This window comes from Melozone crissalis, unplaced genomic scaffold, assembly GCF_028551555.1.
Source record: "Melozone crissalis strain CALT ecotype California unplaced genomic scaffold, PUWL_Pcris_2 ptg000033l_1, whole genome shotgun sequence".
NCBI classification, from domain to species: domain Eukaryota; kingdom Metazoa; phylum Chordata; class Aves; order Passeriformes; family Passerellidae; genus Melozone; species Melozone crissalis.
This window is the reverse complement of record NW_026535811.1, coordinates 5,911,798-5,938,922: the sequence shown is the minus strand read 5'-3', so window position 1 is coordinate 5,938,922 and position 27,125 is coordinate 5,911,798. Positions and strand designations below refer to the sequence as shown.

The 27,125-nt window shown below is 39.9% G+C and overlaps 1 protein-coding gene across 1 annotated transcript in view; it reads left to right on the top strand.

The window, feature by feature from the left end:
• The window catches only part of CACNA1C (calcium voltage-gated channel subunit alpha1 C), a 408,531-nt gene that overhangs the window by 6,314 nt on the left and 375,092 nt on the right, over positions 1-27,125 (top strand). The window contains exons 2-3 of the mRNA XM_054281854.1: positions 21,441-21,763; positions 25,894-25,998. Of these exons, the coding sequence (XP_054137829.1) occupies positions 21,441-21,763; positions 25,894-25,998 (428 nt within the window). The remainder of the gene's footprint in view (positions 1-21,440; positions 21,764-25,893; positions 25,999-27,125) is intronic.

The following is a 27,125-nucleotide window of genomic DNA, read 5'->3' as shown; positions in this document are numbered from 1 at the left end:
TCCAGAACAAAAGAACTGACCTCCAGAAACCCAAACACAACATTAAGGTTGTGGTTTGGACAGGTGCCTTTGCTGGTCAAAGGAAAAGAGAGGGAGAAAAGGTTGGTATATGTGTTGTGGAAGGTGACAGAAGATTTGATGGAATCACATTTTGTCTTTGTTTGGTGAAACTGGCAGCTGTCCAGCAGGCAAGGTTGAGTTATTGCAATCTGGAGCTGGGAGATGATTAGCACAGCCTATCCTCGGGAGGAGATTGAGATGGGATTTGGGAGCAGTGGCTGCTGGTGGCTTTGGAGGTGGGCTGCCCTCCCTGTCACCTTCCCAAAAACACAGTTCTGGGAGCTGCTGCTCTCCCTGGCTCAGCTTTCAGCGCAAAAATGGCATTTCTGGGAGGTGAGGATTGAACAGAATGGTCCTGTGTGATGGGAGGGAGCTGCTGGAGCTGGGCTGGGCTGCTCAGCACCCCACTGCAAACAGGTTTAATTAAAAGGGGCTGTTCAGGGCCTTGCCCAGGCAAATCCTGAATGTCTCTGAGGATGGAGCTTACCCTAACCCACTGCAGCCTTTCGTTTAATTCCCTTCATAACAAACAAACAAACTCACCAGGTTGTTCTGGTGTCTGCTCTGTGTATTTCAGTCTGCATCCATGAAGATGGAGAGCTCATTTCCCAATGTCACCCAGGCACTTTGCTGGCTTTAATCAGACACAGGCTGTGTGAGGGGCTTTGGGAATAATTTGCTTTTTTTTGGGAATCTCTGGGATGTTAGAAGCTCGTACAGGGACGCTAAAATGTTTGTAGAGGACTTCCACAATTTCCCTTTTTTTCCCTGTATGTTTTTTTCAGTCCCACATAGAAAATTCTAAGTTTCGGTGTCTGTCTCAGCAGGCAAAACATTCAGAATTCATGAAAAACCACCAGCAAGTTGAATGTCCTTCAACAGCTGGGAGAAATTAGCAGAGTACCATTTAAAGCCTCTTTCATGGGCGGAAAAATAAAAGTTATTTAACCTGGCATCTGTCAAGAAATAAAAGAAATCCACAAGTCTCACCTGTGCACCAAGAAACTCAACAAATTTAGGAGGGAGGGAAAATTGGCTTCTTTAATAAAAGACAGAAGATTAAAATAAAATAATTATTGAGGGTGACTGGAAACTTTGTGACTTTCAAACCAGAGACAGTAATAAATCTGATTGCACAGGAACTCTTTTTGAGTTTTGCCCATAAACCTTAAAGAGTTAATTTTCCCAAGGAAAATATTGTTTGAGAACCACCCAACCTTCAAGAATACTCTATGATATATTTAAAATATCCTACTCTAATGGCATTGTTATTTATGTAAAATATTCAGGTTTTTAACCCAATCTGTGTATGGTTGCCTTCGGGTGTTTTGGAAAAAACAATTAAATATGACTGAACATGACATTATAATTACAAAGTAAATATGCTCTAATTGAGTAATTAACTCAACATTTCTTCCTAAAGGCATTGTAGGAACAAACTCATGTTAGTGATCAGATTTCAGATTGTTTATTCCAAGGGACAAAAAGAAGGCTCCCATTCTCCAGTATGGCTGGCTGGATGTAAAACTTCTTAAGACACCTCAGTTTTTAAATTTAATATGTAATTTTTGCAATTTAATATACATTATTGTTACATCAGATATTCTTCTAATGTTTTTTGTCAGAAGAAATAATCTTTTACATAGACAAAAGGAATACTTGTGTCTCTTGGCTTGTAAATCAGCTCAACTCTTTTAGGTAGCAGCTTTATTTGGTTTCTTGTAGTACTGGCAAAAATGATAATTTTGAAACTGCAACTTGTGTTATACAGCTGTCAGGAATAGAATTTTAGCTTCAGGAATGATTCAGGAGTAGGAATTTTAGCTGAAATTCCTGAATTTTAGCTCCAGGAATGCAACAATGACCTTTGTGAGAAGCAAATGCAATCTGTGTGAATACAGGAATTGAAGTTGATGTGTTTTGAAGGGGAAAATGAATTATTGCACCTAAATACACTGCATAGAGGATTTATGTTGAACCTTATTTCTGATGCAGATTGACAAATATCAGGAAGTTGAAAGTTGAGACTGATCTGTAATGCCAAAATTTTATGTGTTTTCCATCTTATAGCTTCCATTTAAAAAGAACGTTTTCCACGCAGACCCTACATGTAAATATTAGACATTTTAATTAAGTATGAAGGGGTCTGACTTCCTTGGGATGAATTTCACATATTGACAGCAAAGTCAGCAAATGAAGTTGCACAGACCCAAGGGTCATTAAGAAAACAGAGGAAATCCATAGTATTCTTCACTCTCTGGAGTGGAGAACAAATAGAGTCAGGCAGGGAGGAAAGCTTCGCCTCTGTGCTGAAATTCACATATGATAATTAAATTGCCTATTATTGCTTTTATAAATTGTATATTGCCTGTTATTATTGCCTGTTATAAATTGTATAGATGCACAGAGTGTTTTCAGGTGTAATTTAAATTCAAATTGGCGTCTTTAGAGAGAAGTAAAAGGCATTTATGGGGTGAAAATTGAAAGTGATCAGGTTTAATTGTGGGTTTAATGGAACTTTAGTGTGACTGTATCCAGGAGCAATAGCTAGGAGTGGATTACATGGAATCTTTTACATCACTTTCACCTAAGTGAAAATTTTAAGATTTGCAGCACCAGTTATGTTTAGTGCCAGCAGCATCAGAAGTTGAATTCATAAATCAGTGAATGGCTTTAGCCATAGAACTCCAATACCTTACCTGGCAGATTCTCACTGGCTTTGGCTCAATTGCACAAATTCTGAGCGTGAAATGTTTGTTAGCAGGTGTTTGGGATGTGCTGGTCCTCCAGCTAGCAGCACACACTGCTGAGTTGTCAAAAAGAAATTTTCCACAGTTTTCTTTGAGAATTGTTTGCGATTTCTTCAATGTAACGAAGCTTATTGCTTAAATCAGAAATGAACATGTTCTTGAGGGTATATGCAGAAAAAACAAATCCTTAATTTTGTTTTTTGGGTACACTATGACTAAGAAATTAATAGTTTCATTAGAATTTTGGATTTGAAATGGATTGCAGTGAATTGGATTTGCAATGGGACAGTGATGGCTGGAATAGAGGAACTCTGAGTATCTCTTTTCAGCCATTATGGCAAAAGTCAGAAACAAAAGCAGGGTGAAAGACTGAGATGAACATGACTCGAAGGCTTTTCTCTGCTTTAAGGCAAAGGGTGTCAAGAAAGATCATAAGAGATGAAAAATTGTGTCCCAGCTTGCACGCAGTGATAAAAGATGTAATGCATGCCAGGAAATCAGTCAGAAATGACAAGAGGGACTTGCTGCTGGCAGCTCTCAAAGGCAACCAAAGCAGTTTAAAATGGAATTTGGAAAAATTCAGGCATCAAACTTTGGAAAAATTGAGGATGGAGCTTTACAGGTGCCTGGCAGAGTCCCTGTGAGTGTATCATGGCACACGGTCAAATGTGAAGTGCTTAAAAAAGGATCACATCTCCGAGTATGAATAATTCAACAAAACACTGCAGCAAGTTTTCAATGCTGAGAATGCAACTTTGGCTACTTTCTATGAAACATCATGCTTAGACATCTCCTTAAGTGCTTTTAATTTGCAGTGTGGTTCACACAGCTTGGAGTATTTCTGTGCAGAGATATGCATTTGAGTGCAACATACATCCTGCTGTTCCAAGGCAAAGCTTGTATCTAAATAAGTACATATGGGTCAGCAGTTCTTTATTTTTCCAGTACTTAGCATTCTTATTGAGAGCTTTGCTGTTATCTTTGCCTTGAATTTGCTTTTATTTCACCAGAACATTTTTTTTTCTTTTCGTTTTGGGATGTGCATTCTTGAGATTTTGGCTTTTGTGCTTTAAGGGAGTTTCTGATGGAGAACATCAGTGCCCAGAATGCACTGAGTGTTCCTTAGCATCTTGGTATGCATGCTGTAGGGCCAGAAATAATTTCTCATTATTTATGAGAAATATGGATGGGAAAGCCCTGTGTGGAGTCAGCACTACAAATATCAGAGGGAAGGAAATTTATTCTTTTAGCATGTATTGGTGGTGTTTGATACTTCAAAAGGAATGTGATGTAAGCTCAGCCAGATGGTTTAATACATTGGTGGATTTCATTACTCCTCTCCCTGAGTCGTGTTGGAATACTATTTTAGAATACTATTTAGAGACGGAATTGCTGCAGGAGATGCAAAGCCCCACTTGTCATCTTAGGATTTAAACCTCTAGTTCATGTAGCTGGTTGTTCTGATAAAAGCAGTAGAAAGTATCTAAACCTGATTCTGCAGCTACAAAAGATGTGACAGACTGTCAGGTGCTGTTTGGGAGATTAATGTAAAGACTGGAGTATGGAAATTTAGAGGATCAGACTGTATTCTAATTTATTTCTGTGTTAGAATGGAGACTTTCAGGAAGTCTCATATCTGCACAAAAGCTCTGCTTCTTTCCTTTTGGAAGGTTGAAAAAGGAACATGTTCTCTGAAGTTATTTACTTCTCCTCTTCTGTATTTACGTGGTCATGGTCCCTGTAATACGAACACCTTCCAGTATTAAAAGGCCTCTTCCTCTTCCCAATGTGCCAGGTCAATAGGCTTCGAAAATTAATTTTCTCTTTCTTCATTAACTATGTTATGTGTGCTTTTGTGAAGATATCACCCTAGGAGGTGCATGCAAAGAAATAAATAAGTTATTTAATTTTAATAAGACCTGTGTTATGAAATGGTGTTTAACTGCTGATATCATCAAGCCTGGAACAGACTCAGCAATATTGGGAAGTTTTATCCCTGTGTCTGGGTGTAAATCAGAGAGAACAAACCCTGCCCAGCTCCTCCTGAGAGCACAGGCAAGTCTGAGTGTTGTGGTGCAATGAGAACCTCAGGTTGGGTATTTTGTCCTGCTCCAGCTGTGCTGATCAAGGAGCAGGGCTCCTGATGGGTGCCCCCATACAGGTGTTGTGCCACGGTTTATCTCCTTCCACTCCTGCTGACTTGCCTTTTGTGTCTCCCTTGTCATTCCAGAATAAACAACCCAACTCTAGTTTGTTTGTTTTTAACTGCACCAGCTTTTCCACCTCCATCCCCAAATTTGGTATTTCTGGTACTGGTTTTCAGCATTTCTGGCCTTATTTCACATTCCTAACACAGTTACCAGGACACTGCTGTCCCTGGGATGCTCCCCTGTAGGACTGCAGCACTTTCCTCAGCTAAGTGCGGAGTTGATTCCTCTCTGAAAGTCCCTCTGAGCTGTGTGTGGAGTGTGGCCATTTCTCACAGTGCCACCTGTACCTCCTGCCACCTCCTCATTTTTTTGCCACTCCTGGTGATCCCTCATGCCATGGCCAGTAGTTTTCCATGTCCTCTTTGGTCACCCAGGCCAGGCTGAGTCATCTGCCTGCAGCCCCAGCACCAATTATTCTGAGCAGCCTTAACCTCACTAATGAGCCCTGTATATTAATAAGCGAAGAGGATTCTCCTCTCTCTCAGTGCAATCTTTCCCTGGTGATGGTCAGTGTTACAGTCAGGGTGTAACAGGAATGTCTTGGGAAACAAATGACCAGACAGGTTTGTAAGGAGTCAGTGCAGAGACTCGTGAATTTTGAGCCAGATGCTTTATGATCAGGATGTGTGTGGGTTTCCCTCTTGGGTGTAAATTGCAGAGACAAAGTCTTTCTCTTGAATGCAGACATTGCTGTGATCAAATGGGAATTTGATAGGAAAGGGGGCTGCTGTCTGGTCTGTCTCTGGGGGTGCTCATGGTGCTGTGGGGTGTGCACACAGCATCCTTGGGTAGGAGGAATGAAGCCTCTCTCTTCCTCCCAAACCTACACATACCACTGGGCACCTCCAGGGCTTGACTAGAAACCTAGATACACAGATATTTCTGCTTTTTATCTGCCATCTTTCCACTGTGTGTGTATCATGAGGCATTTTTATTTTTTGTTTCCAAATAGCTGGGGAAAAAAAGAAGAATTATCTACTCTTGGGAACCATTAGAATGTCTTTGAGATGTCTGCAGTTGCACTGTGCCTACACAGTTTTGTGTATATATAGGCAGAAGCATAATTTGCTTAGTGGACCAGAATGAATAAGTGACTGTGGTTGGAAGGATCTGGCTGTGTGTTATGAAAGATTTTGAAAAAAATAGAATAGTGTGAAATAAGAGAGAACTGCTCTATGTTTTGTCATTGTTCATATAGTAAAACTGATCATTTGGCATGGATTTCATTTTACCTCGCTGTAGGTGTTTAAATTGTCTAGTTAGAGCTAATCCTTTAGAGCTGGTGTGCTGTCAGTGGAGAGGCAATCAGCCATGGCCAAAGAACATTATAGATATATGAAATAGGTGGGGTAGGCTGCTTTTTTGGGAGATACTTAACTCTGCCTTGGCTATGTAGCTAAAGCTTTGGTGACTAAGTTAGACTAAATGTCAGATTTCACATTGCTGGAACTACTGCACTGAATTCTACCTTGTGCATGTGTGTGGCTTCTAATTTTGGTTGTCAACAACAGAGGCATAGTGGGAAGACAGGAGTTGTGTGACTATTTCAGTTTTAAGTCACCTGTCTTTCAGGTGGCCTGTGTGAATGCAAATCCCTTCAGTGTACACATCCTGCCTGGGTGCATGCTGGTAAACAAGAGAAATTGGCAAAGAAAAGCATGATAAGGAAAATCACAACTTGGGAAAAATCCCAGTTGGAAATTCATTGTTGGAAGCTGCTTCTTGAGGAAGATCCCTGCTACATCCCTGTGTTGTGAGAACAATCCATTTTCCCTGAGGTTATGTTGAGGAGTGGGAAACTTTGTGAATGCAGAACAGGCAGCTTCAGGAGGGAGATGGGTTTTCCAGAGTCAGAGAGGAGACGTTTGGGAGTGTCAGAGAGGAATGGCAAGTGTGGCAGAAGACACATCATCACAGGAATTATGCTGTCATCAGTTCAGGCTTTGCTTCCTGGCCAGTGTGGGTACCTGGGCTGGCTGGAATGTGCCAAACTCACCAAGAAAGATGAACAGCTGGGTGACAGCAATGCAGAGAAGGTTCTCTGCTGTAACCCTTTGGTTTGTGTGGGCTCAACAAATGCAGTGTGCCTCGATTTCAGAGTGCCATTTTTGACTTGTGGAGAACTCCTTTTCTAGCAGGGTCTCAAAGAGAAGATAAACTGAGGCATGAAATTAATTTGGTTTTATGAACTTGGTGACTTTGTTGAACCTTGGACATGCTGGCAGATGGGATTCTGCCTGTCAGAGCCTGGATTTCCAGGTGGAGCATGCTGGATCCCTGCTTTCAGGCAGAGGGAGAGCCCTTGTCCCCCAGGATGCAGCCAGGGGAGCAATCCTTCTGGTGGCTTCAGAAGAAAAGGTGAACCTCTCTTGGCAGGGAAAGTTTTTATCATCATAAATAAAGGGCAGCACACTCTTTCTTTCTCTCTGTGCTACTATATCACCTCAAAGAATGTGCATCTTTTCAAATTTCTCCCTCTCACTGCCACAAGCAGGGCCATGAAGTCATTCTGTATCACGGGATCTCTTCAGGGCCTCTTTGCCCAGGATTTCCAGCTCTGGCTCTGTCGTGCTGCCCTTTGCACAGGCTCTGGAGTGCCCAAATCCTGCTGTGCCCAGGGAATGGCCAAATCCTGCTGTGCCAGAGCACCCGGGGTTTGTGAAGCAGCAATTTCAGCTCCCTGGAGAGCGCCAGCCAGAGATTCTCCTTGGAGAAATTGCCATCTGCAATGGGATAGAGCAGCTCAAATCAGTGCTTGCCCTTCTCATGAGGTGCTGGTGAAATAATTGAACTTTGGAACTCAGCTGTAAAATCGGAGTTTTGAAAATAGGAAGTAAGGGGATTTTTAAATTAAATAACAACCTTTAAATGCAGTATTTACCATTGGTGGCTTCCAGTCGAATCTTTCTGAAGAAATCACAAACATATGTTTTGCCTCTTTGAAAAGCTATTCTGTAATTTTGCATGGGGTTGTCTCTGATGTTTTCTGTCATCGTTTCACCATTTGCTTTTGAATGCTCATTTACTGTCTGTGCCTGGTAATGATACAATGACTCAAAACAAGAGAATGTTTCAGGAAATGTATGGATTTAAGTGGGAGTAATTTACTTAAAATAATGTTACTGTTTTCGTAGCACTACTTTTCTGATTAAGCCATTGTACTGCAAATAACTTGAAATAAGGACAATGGGGATCCCCAGTCTACATGGGAAAATGTTGCATTTATCCCACTGCAGGCCTTAATATGTTGTAAAAGACACATTTTTAGAGAGATATTTCCAATACTTTAAAGATCATCCTGATGGCTCTGAGTTTGCTGCTGTCCTTGGGCTGTCTGTGGGTAACAGAGTTTTGAGGACATCTGCCAGGCTGAAGCATTTCACCCAACAGTTTCTGAATTCTGCTGCTTGATCACCAAAAGGGTGAAAATTAGGCAGGCCTGACCTGGGGAGATGAAGTGAAATAATGTCAAGAAGTGACCCCTGACATTTCACAGTTAAGTTTCCCCTGGTTGTTGCTCCTCATTGTTACCAGCGCACACCTTATCTGACACCTGACTTTGCTTAGTTACAGCTACCAAATATTGACAATAATAAGGGTTATTCCATGAGGTTGAAAGGGTCATGAGGTGTGTCAAAAACCTTTCACGTGCTTGTGCTCATTAATTCTGATCAATTTTTTATAACTCTCTCTTACATAAGAGAAGATGCTTCAGCTATTTTTAGTCGTTCATTGAAGATGTTATCCTGCTCTACATTTCTTATACCTCCTTTTCTCAGTGCCCTGGACTTTCAGGCTTGCATGTAGGTTGGAAATCCTTCAGAGCTGTCTTTCTGTGTGTTGGTTCATTCTGTCCAGAATGAAAAAAGTCAATGAGGACAAAGCTGCTCAGTCGTGGAAGAGGAGTCAATCTGCACGCACCTCCTTCCTCCAAACAAGGAGGGCACAATTTTTAAATAGGCTGGATGTTTTGAGGCCTTCTGTTATGTTTTTGTTACTTTGCTGGTTTGGCTTTTTGTGTTTTCCTCTTTTTTCATTCTCTAATGAGCAGTAGAAACATGGAATCTCTTGACCAGATGAGTGGTTTATAGGAAATTTCTTGCTTCTTTTGTGATGCTGGTCCTGCAAAGTGTGGCAGAAAGGAACACAATGCCTCAGCTTTCACCATCTTTGGTGAGATCTGCAAATTCCCAAGGCAGAGCTGGAGCATCCAGAGCCTTATCCCAGTGGCAGAGCTGACCCAGAGCCTCCTGGGCTGTCACCAAGAGCTCCGCAGACCTGGCATGGATCTGCTCCATGTAAATTCCCCCATGATCAATGGACCTGCTTTTATATAAACAGCAGCTTTTATTTTCAGAAAGAACCTACAAAGGCTGCCTCAAACATTTGTCTGCAGAAAAGGTCACAGAGAAGAGGCTGAACTCCCTTTGTGCCGTCACCCAGTGACTCAGGAACTATTCTGGGGTTACGTGTGCCAGGGTTCAGCCTGGGAGGCAAAGCAGATGCTGGCTTTCCTCACACAGATGCTTGCAGAGATTGTCTCCTGCTCGTTTTCCCCACCCATTGTTATCTCTCACCCTCAGCTCCTCTCTTTGCTGCAGTTGCAATCTCCTGATTAGTGCCTTATTTAGGTTGGGAATGCTCACAGCCAGCAGAGCAAGCCAAGGGTGCTTATTTTTGCATCTGTATATTGCACATGCTTAATATTTAGACTTGGAACATTCAGCAACAAGATACCAGGAGCTAAAAAAAAAAAAATTAGGGAAAAGTCTGCATGCTGGAGATAGAACATATTACTTTAGGCATCAAACAACCCACTAAAATTTTTCCTCTATGCAAAATGCTATAAAAATATGGCTCTAAATCTATCTAATACTATGATACATCTAGATCACAAAGATCTAGTTTGAGTAAATGAATGGTTTTGGGTATTTTTTTTAAGGTTATCTTTTAATATCACCCTGAATATCAACCAAGCCACTGCTTTTCCTTTGTTGTATAGCATGGTTTGCATTCATGTGGTTGGTAATTTTCTGTGGGTTTTTTTGAGGGGATGTTCACAAGGAATTCCTTTTTCTTGGTTTCAGAGCATGTTGTGTATACAGCATTCTCTTGGGGATTTTGTGGAGGAAAGGAAATAGAGAGAATGGAAGAAACTTTTATTCTTCCCTCAATTCAAATTTTGCCTTTTTTTGCATGATCTCTTGCAAACACCTTAATGATGCTAAGGTACAAAGAGCCCTCCTGTTTGAATACTTTTATTTTGTCTAAAGTTATTAAAAAATGAGAACATTAATTAGGTGACTGAAATGAACAGCAACACCAAAATTTTCTATTTTTACTTACTTAATTCTTAGAGTTTGATTGAAACTTTTGTACAGCTTGTTTGAAAACTTTCCTCTTCAATTGGTTTTGGTGATATTTTGTTGGTATAATTCCAAGCAGCAAGGGAAGAAAAAGAATCAGATTTTAAAAATAGAAAAATGTGGTTTTTAGAACACTAAGATTAATAGCTGAAATAAAAGTCAGTTTTGACTCTGAAGCATCTTATAAATACCTTTTCCTTTGAACCTGCATTTCAAGAAGGGAGTGCATCTTTAATTTATTGGGGTATTGTATGCATGATCTAAAATTAGGTAAATGTAGCTTAAAATAAATTTTTGCCTTTCTGGAAAGCAAGAAATAGTTTCTAAGTGCCTGTTTTGCATGTGTGTGCTAATGTCTGGTTTTCACTGAGGATCATGTAGTGGGTACCTCTGGAAATTGGACAGGTTTATATCTCAATTATGTATTGAGGTTTATATTGTGATTATATATTGAGATATATATCTCAATAGATATATAGATATATCTATTATTTATTTATTTTTATATATATGATATATATTATATAGTATACTATATATATAGATCTATAGATTGACATATAATACTAATCTTATAATTTATATTATAATATAAGTATATAATCGATATTATATATTATAATATCAATTATAATTGATATAATTATCAATTATCTATTGATATATAATGGATAATATCTCTATATAATAATATCTATTTCTAATATCTCTATATAATAATCTCTATATCTCTATAGACTATCTCAAATATATTATATATTATATATTACATATATTATATATAATATATAATATATAAATATAATAATATTTATCTCAGTATATATCTCAATTATATATTGAGATTTTATATATATATACATGTATATATTATAATATATATTATTGTTTTTTATCTATATTATATATTCTCTTAGATTGTATGGCCACTATCTGACTGAATCTTTAATTTGGCTGTGTTCTCACCACCCTGCACAGACTCAGAGACACCAATAATGCTGCAAAGTGTGGGAGTGTGGGGCTGGAGAGCCAGAGGTTGATGAAATTTGACCACTTGGAAGGAGGGGGCTCAAAAAGGAGGAGGCTGTGGAGCAGATGGCCTTCAGAGGTCCCCTTTAATCAGAGTTATTGTGTCATAATGCAGATTAATGACTTCCTGCTGTGGGCATGGCCACTGTGAGGGAGGGCTGGCAGCCAGGGCTTATGGCTGCTACAGGAAATTTAGATTTACACTCTCCCTCTCTGCACTTGCTGAGCTCCTCCCCACAAACCCTGCTGCTCTCTGGGTTTGTGCAGCTGAAGGCTGACCCCATGAACAGCAAGGGGAAGCAAAAACCCTCAGCCTGTCAAAATTGCCACTGTCTGTTGTCTGTCAGGACTCAAGATCTGGATGCAAAAATTTGATTTCTTGTTTATGTGTGTGCCTTTGTTGAAATGTCTTGTCTGTAACTCAGATACAGACCTACATAGAGATCCCTTTGTGCTTTTTAGCCATCATCTGCTGTAAATGGGAACAGGCTGCTATTTCTGGACTGAGCATACTATGAGTTGTGGAAGGAGTGTGATTGATTTTTCTAGGATGAAGACTATTGGAATTGCAGGCTTTGAATTATTTAGATATCATATGCTTGTACATATTTTCCAAACTGTGTCACATGCTTAGGACCAAAAGCAGCTGCAGAGCTGCTCTCTACCTTGTGCACAGGCACATGTGCATGCATGTGCTCCCCCAAATAAATGGGAGCCATTTAATCTCATTTAATCCACTGAAATTTGTTGTGCAATTAAACTTGTGCTTTGGATTACTTCTGTACAGTAAGAGAGATTGGCACTTTGAGCAGCTGCTTTCACTTGTATTTCAGAAATCTGTCCTAAGGATGGAAGAAATGATCTCCCCATTGACTCTGGAGGGGATTTAGACAAAATCCCTTTTTTAAAATTGTTTGGGTAGGGTGAGGCAAATCAAATTAACAGGTTTGTGTGTTGGTTTCTATCCTACTCTGCATTTTCAGACAAGGAATCTGGAGACCATCTAATATGGTGAGGATTATTTTTGAAGTGTAAGAGCTTAATTTCTGCAAAGAAGTTATATTTAGTTTACTCACTAAGTGAAGAGTAATCATTCACCAATAAGAAAATGACAGGTTTGTCAGAAGAATCCAATTTATTGAGTTACAGTTAATTTTCAGAAAAAGTTTACTGAAGTCCAGGAAATCTTACCAAAAATGTGCTTGCACCCAGGACCTGTCCATGGTGGTAATGATAATTTAGACAAACAGTGGGAAAAAATTGCATTTAAGTGTTGTATCTGTGGGGTTCCCTGATGAAGGGAGGAATGATGAATTTGACTCCATTTTCTTGAAGGCTAATTTATTGTTTTATGATACTATATTATATTAAAGAATACTATACTAAACAATACTAAAGAATACAGAAAGGGTACTTACAGAAGGTTAAAAAGATGATAATGAAAACTCATGACTCTTTCCAGAGCCTCGACACAGCTTGACCCTGATTGGCCAATAAGTCGAAACAACTGACATGAAACCAAGGAAACAATCTCCAGACAAATTCTAAAGCAGCAAAACTCAGGAGAAGCAAATGAGATAGGAATTGTTTTCCTTTTTCTCTGAGGCTTCTCAGCTTCCCAGGAGAGAAATCCTGGGCGAAGGGATTTTTTCCATAAAATATGACTGTGACGTTTAAGCAGGAAAGCTCTCTCTTGGTGTCTCTGTTTGAGGATCTGTGCCTGGAGTTTGCCTGGTGTCCCTCCAAGCAGCTTTCCATGATGTGTGTGCATGTCCCTGCAAAGCTTTTGTGCTGACAGGTGCCCTAAAAATAGGTGTTCTATTTAAAATGATGTATCAAAGCAATATACCATGAGAGATGCATCTACAGCTGCCTCAGGGTGAGGAATTTTGGGGTTTTATTTACTTGTCCTTGTGCTCTGTGTTCTGCTGGAGATGGTGTTATCCCAGGAGAAATGTGGGTTTCTGTTAAAAACACCCTCTCTAGCTGTTCCTTCAAACATGGGGCTAATTGGGGTCTCTCAGACAAATACAAATCCTCTTATCAGCAAAGAGATGTTTGTCACTGCTCCTCTGTTGCTGCTTTTGAGTTTTATGAATGTTTCACTGAGCTGTGGTTGAAGGGAAAAGTTCCATGGCTTGATTTCTGGAGCCACAAGAAACTCATCTCAAGAAACCCAAAAAGAATTCTTTGTGAGTTTCTCTGGGGTTTATTGCAGCTTGGAAGTCACAAAATGTAAAAAAATGCAAGTGTTTTGGAGGAAATTGCCCTCTTAACACCTCCTCACCCTGATAAATTTATGTCCTGATAGAATTTGTGATTCAGCTGAGTTTACCCCTCATCAATTACCAACACATCAGGCATTTGCTTCTGTTCCTATTATTTAGCACGTTCATGCTTTCCCCCTCTTCCTCCTCTCTAAAAACCCCAAATGTCACTTCCCAGGCTGTTTCTTTTGAATCTGTAATTTTAGCAGAGAATCACCCCAAGCTAGATGGATCTTGGTGTTTGCTGAGAATTTTCAAACTTTGAGCTTTCTAGATTCTCCTGGGCAAGGTTTGAGATGCCTCTTTGGTGAAGAGGGCAGAACAGAGAGTAGCTTTCAACCCAAAATTTATCATTAAGTAGGAATTTATTTTGTTTTTACTACAAGTAAAAGATGGTGTCTTTTATTAAAAAAGCCCACAGTGCAAAACAAACAGTGCCCCTTCCTTTCTCCCCACCCTCCAAAAAGCAAAATGAGCCAAAAAGCCACAAAGCAAAAGAACTTCAAAAACCCCAAACCACCCCAAACACCTGAACTGTGTGCTTTGAAAATCACAGCATTTTCAAGCAGAAAAGTCAGGGAAATCCTAGAAATTTGTATCTCACTGTCTGGATCTTTTGTACATCCAAGATTTATGCATATAGAAGAATGACTTTATTTGCAACATCCTCTGAAATATGGGAATTTTGCATGTAGAGAACTGTTTATGTGGTGATTTTAAGCAAGAGCTGTCCATGCCTTATTTCAGTAGGGAATATATTGCCTAGGGAATTATTATTGCTTGTAGTCTTGTGCCTCATTCATGAGCCAGAAATCCACTGTGCTGCCTCTTCTACCAATGTGGAAAATGCAGAAAATTCCAAACCTAAACAGTGCTGGCAAAATGACAATAATTTGCCACACAGTGTCAGAAGTTAATTTTCAGGAGTAAATCTTTACCTTGGAGGCATTTGGTGCTGGAAGTGAGAGCAGCTTGTGCTCTTCATTGAAATGGACTTTTTTTCACATTGCTTGGAGCTCATTGCATCTTCTGTGAGTGGCATGCAGAAAAAAATCCTTGGTTTTGAGGAGGGAAATAAGGAAAACCAAGATCTCATGTTGAGTGAAGCACAGTTCTTGAAAATTATATTTTTGTATAGATTTTTAAAAAAATGTTTAATCTCAACTATGGCAAAAAAACGGTCTTAAATCATGTATTTTCTATGTACATGTATGTTCTGAAACCCCCAAACAATTTACAGGAGAAATTCTTAACTCTCTTATCTGGGCTAGGAACTACACTAGGTCTTAGCCTGATGTGATATTTTAAAGTGTATGTGTCAAATAACAAATTTTGTTATAGAAAAAGCCTTAGTTCAAGTTGCAATCCAGCTTTCATTATAATTCCCACCTGTACTTATAGAATGCCTTCAGAAGAACCTTTTATTTGGGGGGGAAAGCCCTAGCATCACTTTAGCTGTTAGATACCAGAATTACTGTCTTGTCAACTTTTTTAAAAGGGCTGATAAGGAAAAAGTATCCATACCATGCTTAAAATAAAGAGTTTTAGGTGAGTGCAGCCTTGCATTTACTGCAGGAAAGTTCTAGGCAGGGAAACTGGGAAGTTACTAAGGATTTCTGGAAAAAAATCTGGTTTATTTCATATTGAGATTTTAAATTTTGTGTTAAGATTTTAAATTTTTGTGTAAATTTTGTGGCTGGTCATTGTCCTGCGATACTAAGGTTAGTCTATTAGGCTTTTAAAATGTAGGCTTAATAAAGTCTATTAGGCTAAAATTTGGGCTTTAGAAAGTCTATTATATCCTCTGAAGGCTGGAGTGAAGCAGAGTTTACTCAGAGGGGTCCCTCTTGATGGACTAACTGATGAAATAAATACATTATATGTCTGTGCACAGGCTTTTCTTCATGTCAAACTTGCTTTAAATGAGCAAAAGAAACTGCTGCTCACTAGAAATCTCAACTTAGGTGTGTGATTGCAAATAGCGATTTTTGCTGGCCTGGTCTGACAGATTTAAGAGTGTGGAAGGTACAGCCTGAGTTTTTCTTACTGCAAACCCCTCTGCTTATTGCCTGTGAGTTTGGTGATGGGTATGACCTTTCTGTTCATTGAAGTACATACATCTATGTTTAAAAAAATATGTATATATTACATATATAGACATGCTCCAAGGATGTTATCATGCCACCCTGCCATTCCCATTCCTGGGATTTTGCCTTGTTGCTTGTGTTTCCCAGGCCTTGGGTTGGTTTCCTTGCCCACTTTGGGCAGCCTGAGCACAAACCTGCAAACCCACTGCATTCCAGGTTTTATCCCTGTTTGTGCACTCCATGGTTATCACTGCATTTTAATGGGAAGAAGGCAGAATGACGATATCAACTTGTGCTCTGTTGGATGACAATACCAACTTCTCTTCTCTTGGGGATCCAATCAAACCCCCCAAGGCTTTCCTGAAAATAATTTGGGCGGATGAATCATTTTGCTTAAATACTTAGCATTTGTCCCTGCTGAACTCCTTCCTATTTTAAAGGCTTTTTCTTCAATTCATGGAGTTAATTTTAAATTCAGATCCTGTCCTTCAGTGTATTTGCTTTACCTCCCAGCTTCACAGTTACCTGCTTGTTTAATTACACTATTCACCGTTTAATCACCCAGATCATTAATTGAGCAGAATCAAAACATGGAACAGGATCAGATCCTGGGCAGGCTCTCGGGTACATCCCTATAACACATCCTCCAATTTGGATGTGCAGCAATGATAACTGCTCCCAGGCATCCATTGGTTTCATATTCATGACATAGCAATTTTATTCTTGCCTGAATATCCCTAGAATTCTTATGAAACTATCATGCAAGAGCTCATAGAACTATTAATAAAATCAGGAGGCATGGGCCTATTGCTTCTACTTTGCCTGGGAATTCTGTTGCTCAGTTCTGGAAGAAACTGGTTTTTTTTTTTTTTTTTTTTGATGCAATGTGTTAATGACAGGTCCATGTCTCTTGCTTATTTTCTACTTGACCTGCAAGTACTTGCTGATGCTTGTTTATTTTACTTATTCCAGGTTTTAATTTATTTTTTGAAATGGAAGTTAATCTGGATGTAAATTTGCCCTTCTTCTATTTTTATTTTATTTTATTTTTTTTTTAACTGGAGATTGCTCTTACCATTTCTGAGTCCTCTGAGATCTCTCCTGTCCTTGGTGAGTTCAAGCCAGCAGCCAACAGCTTTGAAGTTATTTCAGAAGGTGTTTTAAATATTCTAGGACATTCTAGGGTGCAAAGTAGCTACCAAAGCAGCTGAAAGCATGGACATTATCCAATGATTTGTTTCCCTTCTACAGTTGGAAATGATACCTGTTCTGGTTTGGGGTTAATCTGTGCCAGTCATCAGCTCTTGATGGATATTTTTTTAGTAAAATTTGATGCAAAAATGTCATGTAATACTTTAATCCTTCTTGAAATAATTTGTCAAATGCTCTCATTTTTCCATTGGTTAATGGATCAATGTTTTCCACATTCTTCCTCATTAACAGATGATCTCATGCACTGACTTGTTAAATTGGTGTTGTTCTTTGTGCTTCTGGTTTTGACAGCTCTCACTTCAATATTTTATAACATTTTTCCCGTGGGCTTGAACTGGTTTCACACATGATCTTAGCAATGTGACCAGTTTCCTACTTGCTCTTTGCCTTTATTCTGAGAGCAGTTAAGACAACTGAGTTAACCAATCTCATCTTTTACTGTACCCAGCTTTCCTCTGCTTTAGGGGAAAACACAGCAGTTTCAGGGTGTGCAGTTTTAGGATCTGCTGTTTCCAAAGTGTTGGGGGGAAAAAAAAAGACATTCCTCATCAGGATAGGTCTATTTTTCATTTAAATAATCAATTTAAGCACAAATTTTTCTAAAATAATTGTATGGCTAACCAGATGAAAACAAAAACCCTCAGAAGCTGTGATTCCATTGTGTCATTAACCTGCCCATGTCTTGTGTCCAATGGTCACTGCATAGTTGGGGTTTCTTATGGTGCTTTTTTGATATAGTAATAGGTGGCATGACAGATGATATTAGAATTCAAATACCACTTAAAATGGTCATCGCTGTGTATTTTAGTAGTGGTTTTGGTGATGACAATTTTGGTGACTTAGTTGTTAGCTTTCGGCATCAGGTACTTTGTGCAACGTTGTCCATTTCCTGTTGTAGAGCAACCTTACCTGTTACTTTTGTGACTTTACTCTGATTTTTGAGACCTGTATTTCTGTTGTTTCTGCATCTGTTTTAGTTCTACAAATCTGCCTTTTTTTTTTTTTTTTTGGAAGTGAAAATCTTTTCCAAAGCCTTAGTAATCAAACTTGTTCATATGTATATATTTTTTTTCTGTTTAATTATATTTAGATGCTTAAATTAATGATTCATAGCACAGAAGGGCTTGAGAGGGCAGAATTTTGTGCACCAGCTGGACAGAGTCAACAGTGGAAATTCTTGCTGATGTGTGGTGGGGATTAGCAGGGTGATGATGCTGTGGATCACAGTGCTTGGTGAGTTATTGCATTTGGGTGGGGGCTCAGTCTCCATTTTCTGGTTCTGGTCAACATCCAGCTTGAATAATGGTGTATTTGGTAGTGTGAAACTTTATTTGTAGTGGGGAAATTGAGTGGACTATTCACTGCTGTACTGCAAAAAGAAAAAAAAAACCCCAAATCCAATAACTGCAGCTCTCAGGTTGCAGCAAAGTTTTGTGGTGGGGGAGGAATGAGTGCTGTAGGTGAAATTTCAGCTTGGTGCCTCATGAGTTCAATAGGAACTGTGTTCTCCCTTCTTCCCAGGAATTAACCCTAAGCATTTAGATTATAGGGTGGAATTTCATTCTCCCTGAAACTTTGGCTATGCTGCTTTGAAAATATTTTGCTCAGTTCTTGAATGTAGCTGTGGGAGCTTCGCTCTTTTATTCAAGCTATTTCTATAAAGTACCTCCAGAGCAAGTCTTTTGTCATTGCCATTTCTCATTTACTAGAGATCCTGTCTGCAGCCTCAGAGCTTCATAAAGCAGAGAGATCCTTATCAGTAATCAATATCTGTAATATTTGTTAATATAAATCTGTCATTACTGACTCATCGTTTGAAACTAATTTGAGACAAAGCACTTTGCTATGGGACTGCTGATCATATATTAGAAGCAAAACCAATGAAACCACCAAAAGCTGGATCCTTAACTTTGCTGGCACATCAAAGTCAAAATGCATGACTTGGATCCTCATGTGGAACCCAACTAATAAGAAGTAATAATGATGGAACTTGACGCGTTCCCAAATTGCAGAAAAGTCTTCATTAAGCAGCAGCAGCTGTTTATTTACAGGAGCACATGGTCTAGTCAGCATGATAAGAACACTGTGGAGAGGGATCAGCAAGTTTGCTTTCACTGGAAAACACACATCTTTCTTCTCCACTCTAATGGGTCAGTATTAAAGAAAAGCTGGAGTGGGAGAATAATTAGAGTGATTTTCCATTTATTTTTCCTTTCCAGCATGCCTCAGGCTAGGGAGGTCAAAGAGATGCTAGGAGAAAAACTGCATCTGGAACAAGTCTGAAAATAAATACGTATCCCATGAGTAGTGCTGGGCACAATTTGCTTAGCCTTGGAAAACTAAGTTTGTCTGCCACTTGATTGCCTGCTTCATCGAGGAAATCTGCTTAGCCTGTGGGATTCTGAAAGCTCTTTTTCTTCATTTTCAAAATGTGAGGGATGTGAATTAACCATTTCCCATTCCTTGTTTCTTTCAGCTTTCCCTTTCACATATCAGAGCCACATTACTCATCAGCTTCCTTTGGCTGGTTTGCAGCAAGGAGGTTTTTCAGTGAGCAGAGACAAACTCTGGATTTCCCTGCTCTGTAACAGCCTGAAAATCTTACAGCAATGCCTGACATACAGTAACATCTGAGTCTCTCATGCTCTTCCTTGTGTTGCATTGAGGTGAATTTACAAATCTTGAATGCTTTCTAGGCAGAGGCATATCCTGTTGCACTCTGTGTGTCAATGTAATTGTATTTATTCCACCTGCTTTCATTCATTTGTAGTGCAGTCAGTGCTGTGCTACCTTGGCACTGCACAACCAGCTATGAAATATGCATCTTGAGTAATTATTTCCATTCAAGAAGAGCTTTCCAACTCCCTGGTTTTAAATGTCTTTCATCTGATACTGCAAAAGAAACAGTGTCACAAGTGGTCTTCCCTCAGCTTTGTCTAACAGTCTGCAGGAGCCCATCTGTCCTATTTAACAACACCACAATTCTGCACTAATCTAAAGTGGAGCGTGGTCAACAGGAGGCTTTGGGCTTGCTTTGAAGCAGGTGCTCTCACTCCTTGCCTGGGTTTCCACTCTCTGCCCCCTGTGTGTGCACTCTCTCTGAAGCACAGCCTGCAGCTCAGATGTCAGGGGAACCATTCAGAATTCCTGAATCAGGAATGGGCAGGATTTGGAAGCTGAACTGTGGAGGAGTAAGATCTACAGACTTCTCAAGCCTCCTTTTACTTGTGCCTCAAATCATGGGCTACAGAAAAACTCACAAATCCATAACAAATTAAACAGTCTCTTAAATGTGATACAGGACATACCTAAACAAAGCATTCTTCTTAACCAGAATTTCTCTTGTGACTTTATGTAGGTTCTATGTTGCACGTTTTTTAACTGGGCTTACATTCTCTTCTGTAAAGTGTCTGGGATAAAATTCAGTTAATATTTCACAAGTTCTTGCAGAACTCAACTGAAGCATAGCCCAAAGACTAAAACAATCTCTTGAAATTTCAAAATTCTTTCCTCTTGAAGTGACTGGGGTTTTAATTTGGGTCACTGGAAAAGCCTCACTGAAGAGGCAGAGGTGACTTTACTGAAACACTGGATCAACTGCACTGGCTTGAGAGAGTGACTTTATTTTTGTACTGCCAAGACCTTCTCAACACCAGCCACATTTCACCTGATGTGTATATTGCATTATTAGGATGGGGCAAATGCAAATACTTCCTCACTTTTGGCTAAAGAAGCTGCAAAACTTGGGACTGCCAGGTTTTAGCATTCTTATTATTTTGTGCTTTTAAAATGAATTTCTCCATTGATTCAGTAGTTTATCAGGATATGGAATTAATTCAGATTTCTAAACTTGCAGTTGGCCTAAACTCTCTGCACAGGAATATACAGAGCACAAAGTCACCAGCTGTGGCCTTGTGTGCTTGTTTCTGCTTCACTGGACCTTCTGCTCAGGCTGTTATTAGAGTGTACATATGTGTTTTTTGCAGGGATAATTAAGGTTATTGTCAAAATTTCACCTGGCCTTCAGGTAACCTCCAAGAAGCATGAAGGTTTTTGTAACGGGACTTGACAATTTCATTTGGGTCCTTTGCCATGTACCAGATAGAATCGTGCTGCGTGTCTGAGTGAGAAGGTGATGAGGAGTAGCCTCACCTTTTGAACTTTCAAACAGTCCAACTTGCAAAATATGTGGGTGAAAAAGAAAGGATAGTTTATTTTCTCTGAATGTCTGGAGACTACATTGACTGGAGGCACTTCTAACAGCTCAGCATCCATCAGTCTGGTTGGGAATCTCTTGCAAGACAAAGGATTGCGTAGTAGTATCACTTTACAGTGAAAAATTTGAATTACTCCACACTGAAGGTTTAAAAAAGGCATTAGCTATCTCTTCTGCAGTTTAAAAAGCATCTTCACAAATTTCTCCGGTTTATTTTGTTTTTAATTCTTTTTCCCTACACAGGTTCCAACTATGGGAGTCCCCGTCCGGCTCATGCCAACATGAACGCCAATGCAGCTGCAGGGCTCGCCCCGGAGCACATCCCCACGCCGGGGGCAGCTCTGTCCTGGCAGGCTGCCATCGATGCTGCCAGGCAGGCCAAGCTGATGGGCAGCGCCGGCAACGCCACCATCTCCACGGCCAGCTCCACGCAGAGGAAGCGGCAGCAGTACGGCAAGCAGAAGAAGCAGGGCACCACCACAGCCACCCGCCCGCCCCGGGCACTGCTGTGCCTCACGCTGAAGAATCCCATCCGGAGGGCGTGCATCAGCATCGTCGAATGGAAATATCCTTCACACGGCCAGCAGACAGGCCTCTGTGCACAGCAGCTCTTGTGCATGGGCGGTGGAAACCCGTGCGTCGGGTGGAAACCCATGGTGCATTGGGTTGAATTTCATGCATTGGGTGGAAATCAATGCATCGAGTTGAAGTCAGCTCATCAGGTTGAATTTTATGCATTGAGTTGAAATCCATGCACCAGTTTTTCAATCTATGCATTGGTTTGCAATCTATGCATTGTTTTGCAATCCATGCCTCAAGTGGAAATCCATGCATTGGGTTGAAATCAGTGGTGCATTGGGTGGGATTTTGTGCATTGGGTGGAATTTCATGCATTTGGTTGAAATCCGTGCATCAGGTGGAAATCCATGTATCAGGTGGAATTTCATGCCTCAGTTTGAAGTTCATGCATAGGGTGGATATCCATGCATTGCTTTGAAATCCATGCCTCGGGTGGAAATCCATGCACCAGGTGGAAAGCTGTGCGTTGGTTTGCAATCCGTGCGTTGGGTGGAAATCAATGCATCAGGTAGAATTTAATGCATTGGGTTGCAACCCATGCATTGGGTTGAAATCAGTGGTGCATCGGGTTGCAATCTACGCATCAGATTGAAATCTATGCATCAGTTTGAAAGTTCCACCACTGGGAACTCAAAGTACACAAATAATTTTTGATTTCTTAACTGAGGTGGTTTATGCTGAAGAGGGGGCATGTGAGGAAAGAGGTTTAGAAGTGAAATCTTAACTGCTTTCTGGTGTCAGAAACTACTAGAATCTTGAATTGAGAGGTTGAATTCTGTTGTTTGGAAAAAGTATGGCCCAGGAAGTGCATGGGAGATATTCAAAGTATCTGAGGTCAGAACTATCAATCTATGGGATTGATAGCAGCTCCTGGCTTTCCCCTTTTTATTTTAATTGGTTTTTTAGAGGTGTAACCACTCCAAAGCTCTGCTACTTTGAACCATACACCTTTTTGTTCAATGTGTGATGTCCCACTTTCTACAGTATGGAGAAAAGGGTGGGGCAAAAGGACAAGGTAAAAACCCCCAAAGGTATGCAGTAAGACCCCGAGACTGGGCTGAGAACTGTTGATTTTATTGGAATTCTGGTCAAAATCATAAGACACAGTGTTGTGTGGTAAGGGATAAAGGAACAATAAATGCAGTTAAGTAACATGTCCAAAAGCAGTGCAGAGCCAGATCTGACAGCCTGAACAAGAGACAGATGGTGTCACAGATGATGAATGATAACCACTGACACAGAGCTGCAGAGTGAAGGGGTTGGTGCTGCTTCCCTGGAAAGTCAGGGAGAGTCTGATCATTGCTTTATGGTGTGCAAAGAGCAAAGCCTTCCCAGTCATCCCAGTGTGGTCAGTGCAAGCTGGAATTTGAGTCTTTGGGGTGAAACTCAAATTGAAATTGTGTTTCTCCTTTGCATCCTCAAAGAGAAATCAGGATTAACCCTCTAATCACAGTGATCACAAGCTAATAGGGTTCTTCAGGAAATACAAAAGAAAAAGAATGTTTCTAGGGGTAGATAAGCATGTCAAGGAAAGGCAGTACAGAACTTGGCAGTAGTTAATATGATAAAAAAAATGAATTAAGGCATTTAAGACAATGTGATAATATTATTCCCTTGGGTGTCTGGTGGGATGCTGAGTGAAAACAGAAAATGAGTATATCAGGTATTATTGACATGGACATACTTTTTAGATTAAGAACTTGTTAAAAATGCTCCTGTCAATCTTTGGATGTCCTTAAACCACCTGCCTGCCTCTTCCTTTCTTCTTCAGATGCTAATTTTTAATCCCCTCATTAAGTTTGCTATTTTTTTATTGCTTCTGACATAAGTCTGATACTTTAAGCATGAGATGATGGGTGATGACTAACAGGATAAAACTGATTATTGGTTTGCTTAGCAGCACCCCAGTCACCACATGTCTTGAGAGTTACATTTGATAGATGGATAAGATCAGCAATAAATGATGGGAATGAGGTGTTGTGAGCCAGGGTACAGCACAGCTCAGACCAAGAGATGACCTAACAGTGCAATTGAAGCAACACAAAGATGCTGAAGCTTGCAGTTCGGGGTTTTGTTTTGTTTTAGGTGATTTGATGGAAGTATTTTTTTCCATCAGAACCTCTCATTGGACATCTGGAGTTTGTAAACCTGAAACACTTCAATGAAAACAAGCATTATCAAAGGGTTGTGACAGGGTTTAGTTAAATTCTATATTCTGACTTTTCCTACTTGCTGAAAACTACTGAGAAAGGCTTAGCCTAATTATTTGTTGTACCACTAAATTTAAGCATAATAGATATTAAACAAATATCAAATAGTACTTCAGCAGTGTTTCTTACCCAAATGTTACGGTGTTAAGAGCCTGAATGAGCAATTGCATTCGAGAAAAAGTGAAATGAAGTAATTACCTTATTTTGTAAGGTTTTAGCTGTGTGTTTAATTTTCTGCCTTTTGTGCAGTGTATTTGTAGATTTTATAGAATTTAATGTTTACAGTGCAAAAAGAGAATTGAAGTGAAACGAAATAAGTGTAAACAGTGATAAATTATTGGATAATAATCCTGCCAAAAGCAACAAGCAAAAATTTGGAGGAAAAAAAGTGATTAAGAGAATGAAAGCCTGTGGAAATCCAGGTCTTTAGGCAGTAAACATTATACAAGCAGCCTGGGGCAGTACATACCTGAGAAGTCTCGCTGATTTCCAATGTAGATTTCTCTTCCTGCCCTGATCTGCTCTGCTGCCTCTGTTGCACCATTTATCTCTTATTATTCAGAGGCTGAAGCACAGTAGTCTGGTGAGCCTGGAGCCCTCTGAGTCTCCCGCGTGTGAAATGCAGAATGCATGTGAGGATAAGCAGCAGGCAGGCGCCTGGAGTTTGTGTACATCCTGCAGCTCATCTCAACACCCAGAGCTCCCCTGTTCTTTCTGCTCCAGGCTGCTGAGAACAGCAGCCTGCTGACCAAAACCACCCGCGCTGTGCTGGCATTTGGCAGCCCCATGGCGGATAAAGCCATGCTCAAACGCGCTCTGTGGCACAGGTTATGCTTGGCGTTCTCTCCTGCTCCTCGCTCCCCTCCTGAGCGCTGGGGAGTTATCCCAGAAACCGCCTCCAGGATGTTCCTGCAGGGCAGTAAATGCAGACAGGCCATAAATCTGCTCTCCAGGCTGAGTTTGGAGACAGCAGGGAGATTAGGGAGACCACTGAAGCGGATGGAGTGCAGTGGGAAAATGCCCTTTGGTTCCCCTGGACAGCCAGGGGGGCACTGAGCTTGTGCAGGGTTGCTTTGTTGGACATTCCAAACGTTTGGTTTCTCTATTCCCCAAAAAACCTGCTGCAAGGTTGAAATGCCTCTGAGCTGTTTCTTTGTCAGAAGGGACTCTCAGCTTCCTGCTGTCCCTAAAACACTGAATTTTGTGTTTCCACTGGTGCCAAATGAAATGCAAATAAGAGAAAAAGAAATACTCCCTCAAATCATTTTTAAGCAAAACAAGTGTACATGGCAATGTGCAGTCTAAGCAGATTTTGGACCAAGACTTTTTGTACCTCAACAAAATTTATCCTTTTTTAAACATATTCTAACCATAGTAATTATTGATTGAGCCCTCACATTTAACTCCAAGATATGAGAGAGAAACTGAGAAAGGGAGGCAAGAATACAGCAACAACATCAAAAGAAAAGAAACTCCAAAATGTCTGTTAGAATTATCTGAGAATTTATAAATGCAGGTGAAAACAACCAGGAAAAAAGAATCTTCAAAAGTGCAAGGACAGTCATTATAGTACAGGTTTCTCTTATTATCTTATCTTATTATGTAGTGCAGCCACACTCAGAGGAAAATTGGGAAAATGCAATCTAAATAAGTAGAAGAAGAAAAAACTTTTAAGAAACCTTTGTTTACTCTGGCACGTGACTGGCCTACACTGCTTTTGACATATTAGGAAGAATTTTGGCTGGGAGCTCCTAAAAGCACTTAAAAAGGCATATGTTTCTTTTCAGAGTATAAGAGGCTTGGAATGCTTTCTTTAAACAGAGTTCTTATAAATATTGGGGTTTTTTTAATTTCTTTTATTTTTGTGTGCTCATTTTGGAACAATTTCCTTAACTCCATTCCTCAGACCATTTGAAATAATTATTTTACTGACTATTTTTGCCAATTGTGTGGCCTTAGCTATCTATATCCCCTTTCCAGAAGATGATTCCAATGCCACCAATTCCAATCTGGTAAGTCCACAATGGTGTTTAGTTTTGCTATTTTGAAATTCCTGTTTTAAAAGTGATCGTGGAGAACTTGTGAAGGTAGGGAATGTAAATATATCCACCCAAGAGTAGAACATCATAAAAATTGGTTTTGGTTGCTATGTCTTGTCAATTCATTTTATTACCTGTCTCAGTGGAGCTGGTTTTAGGGATGAATATTCCAAAAAGTTGCACAGGTGCTGTATGTGATGTTTAGGTTAACAAATTTCAGCATGCTGCAAAAGGGCTTGGTAAATTTTAACCTGCAGGTATTTGTGGGAGATGTCTTTTAATCAGTGATTTTGATCTGGTGGCTCTTGTCTTACCATGTGCCATTGTGAAAATGGTGATGTCCTCCTCTCAGGTGATTGATGACTGATTATTGTTTGCATCTCAGACATGTGCATTGATTTGGCTGAACAATATTTGTGCAGTTGGGTTTTTTGTTTAGTTTGCTGGGTTTTAAAAATTTTTTTGGTTGTTTTTTGTTTTTTTAATTGTTTTCTCTTGTTGGGGGAATATAGCTTTTCATCTGTCACCACTGATGCCAGCGTTGGTGCTTTGGGATTGAGCTCTCTGTATAAAAAGGAAGAGTGTTTACTTTTGGCTTAGCATGAAGCCATAGCAAAGAATTCTGTTCAGTAAGGGCAAAACACAAACCAGCTCTGGAACATGGTTCACTGAATTAGCAGAAAGCAATTTTTTCCCCTCTCAAATATGTGAATAAATCTCCTACTTGTCAGGTTGACTCAGGATGAAAACTCCCTCCCAGAGTTTAGGAGCAGGGATGCTATTTCCTGAATAAAATTTATTGAGACTTAAGAAATTTTGGAGCAACAGAGGAGGAGAACAAAAGCTGTACTTCTAAAGTAGCAACAACTGGGGTGGCTGACAGACACTGTAATTAAAAAAGATTCATGCTGCTCTTGGAAGTCAGTCATCTGATTAAATCTCTCTTGAAGTTTTAGAAAACACATTGCAAACTTCAGGAATTGCTGAAGCAATACTTCTATGCTTAAAAAAAAGTAGTAAAAAATTTGTAGTGTGGTGCATTTGCACTGTAACTCCTTAAAGAAGTGCAAAAAGAGAAGCAGGAGGTGGTGATTGTCAAC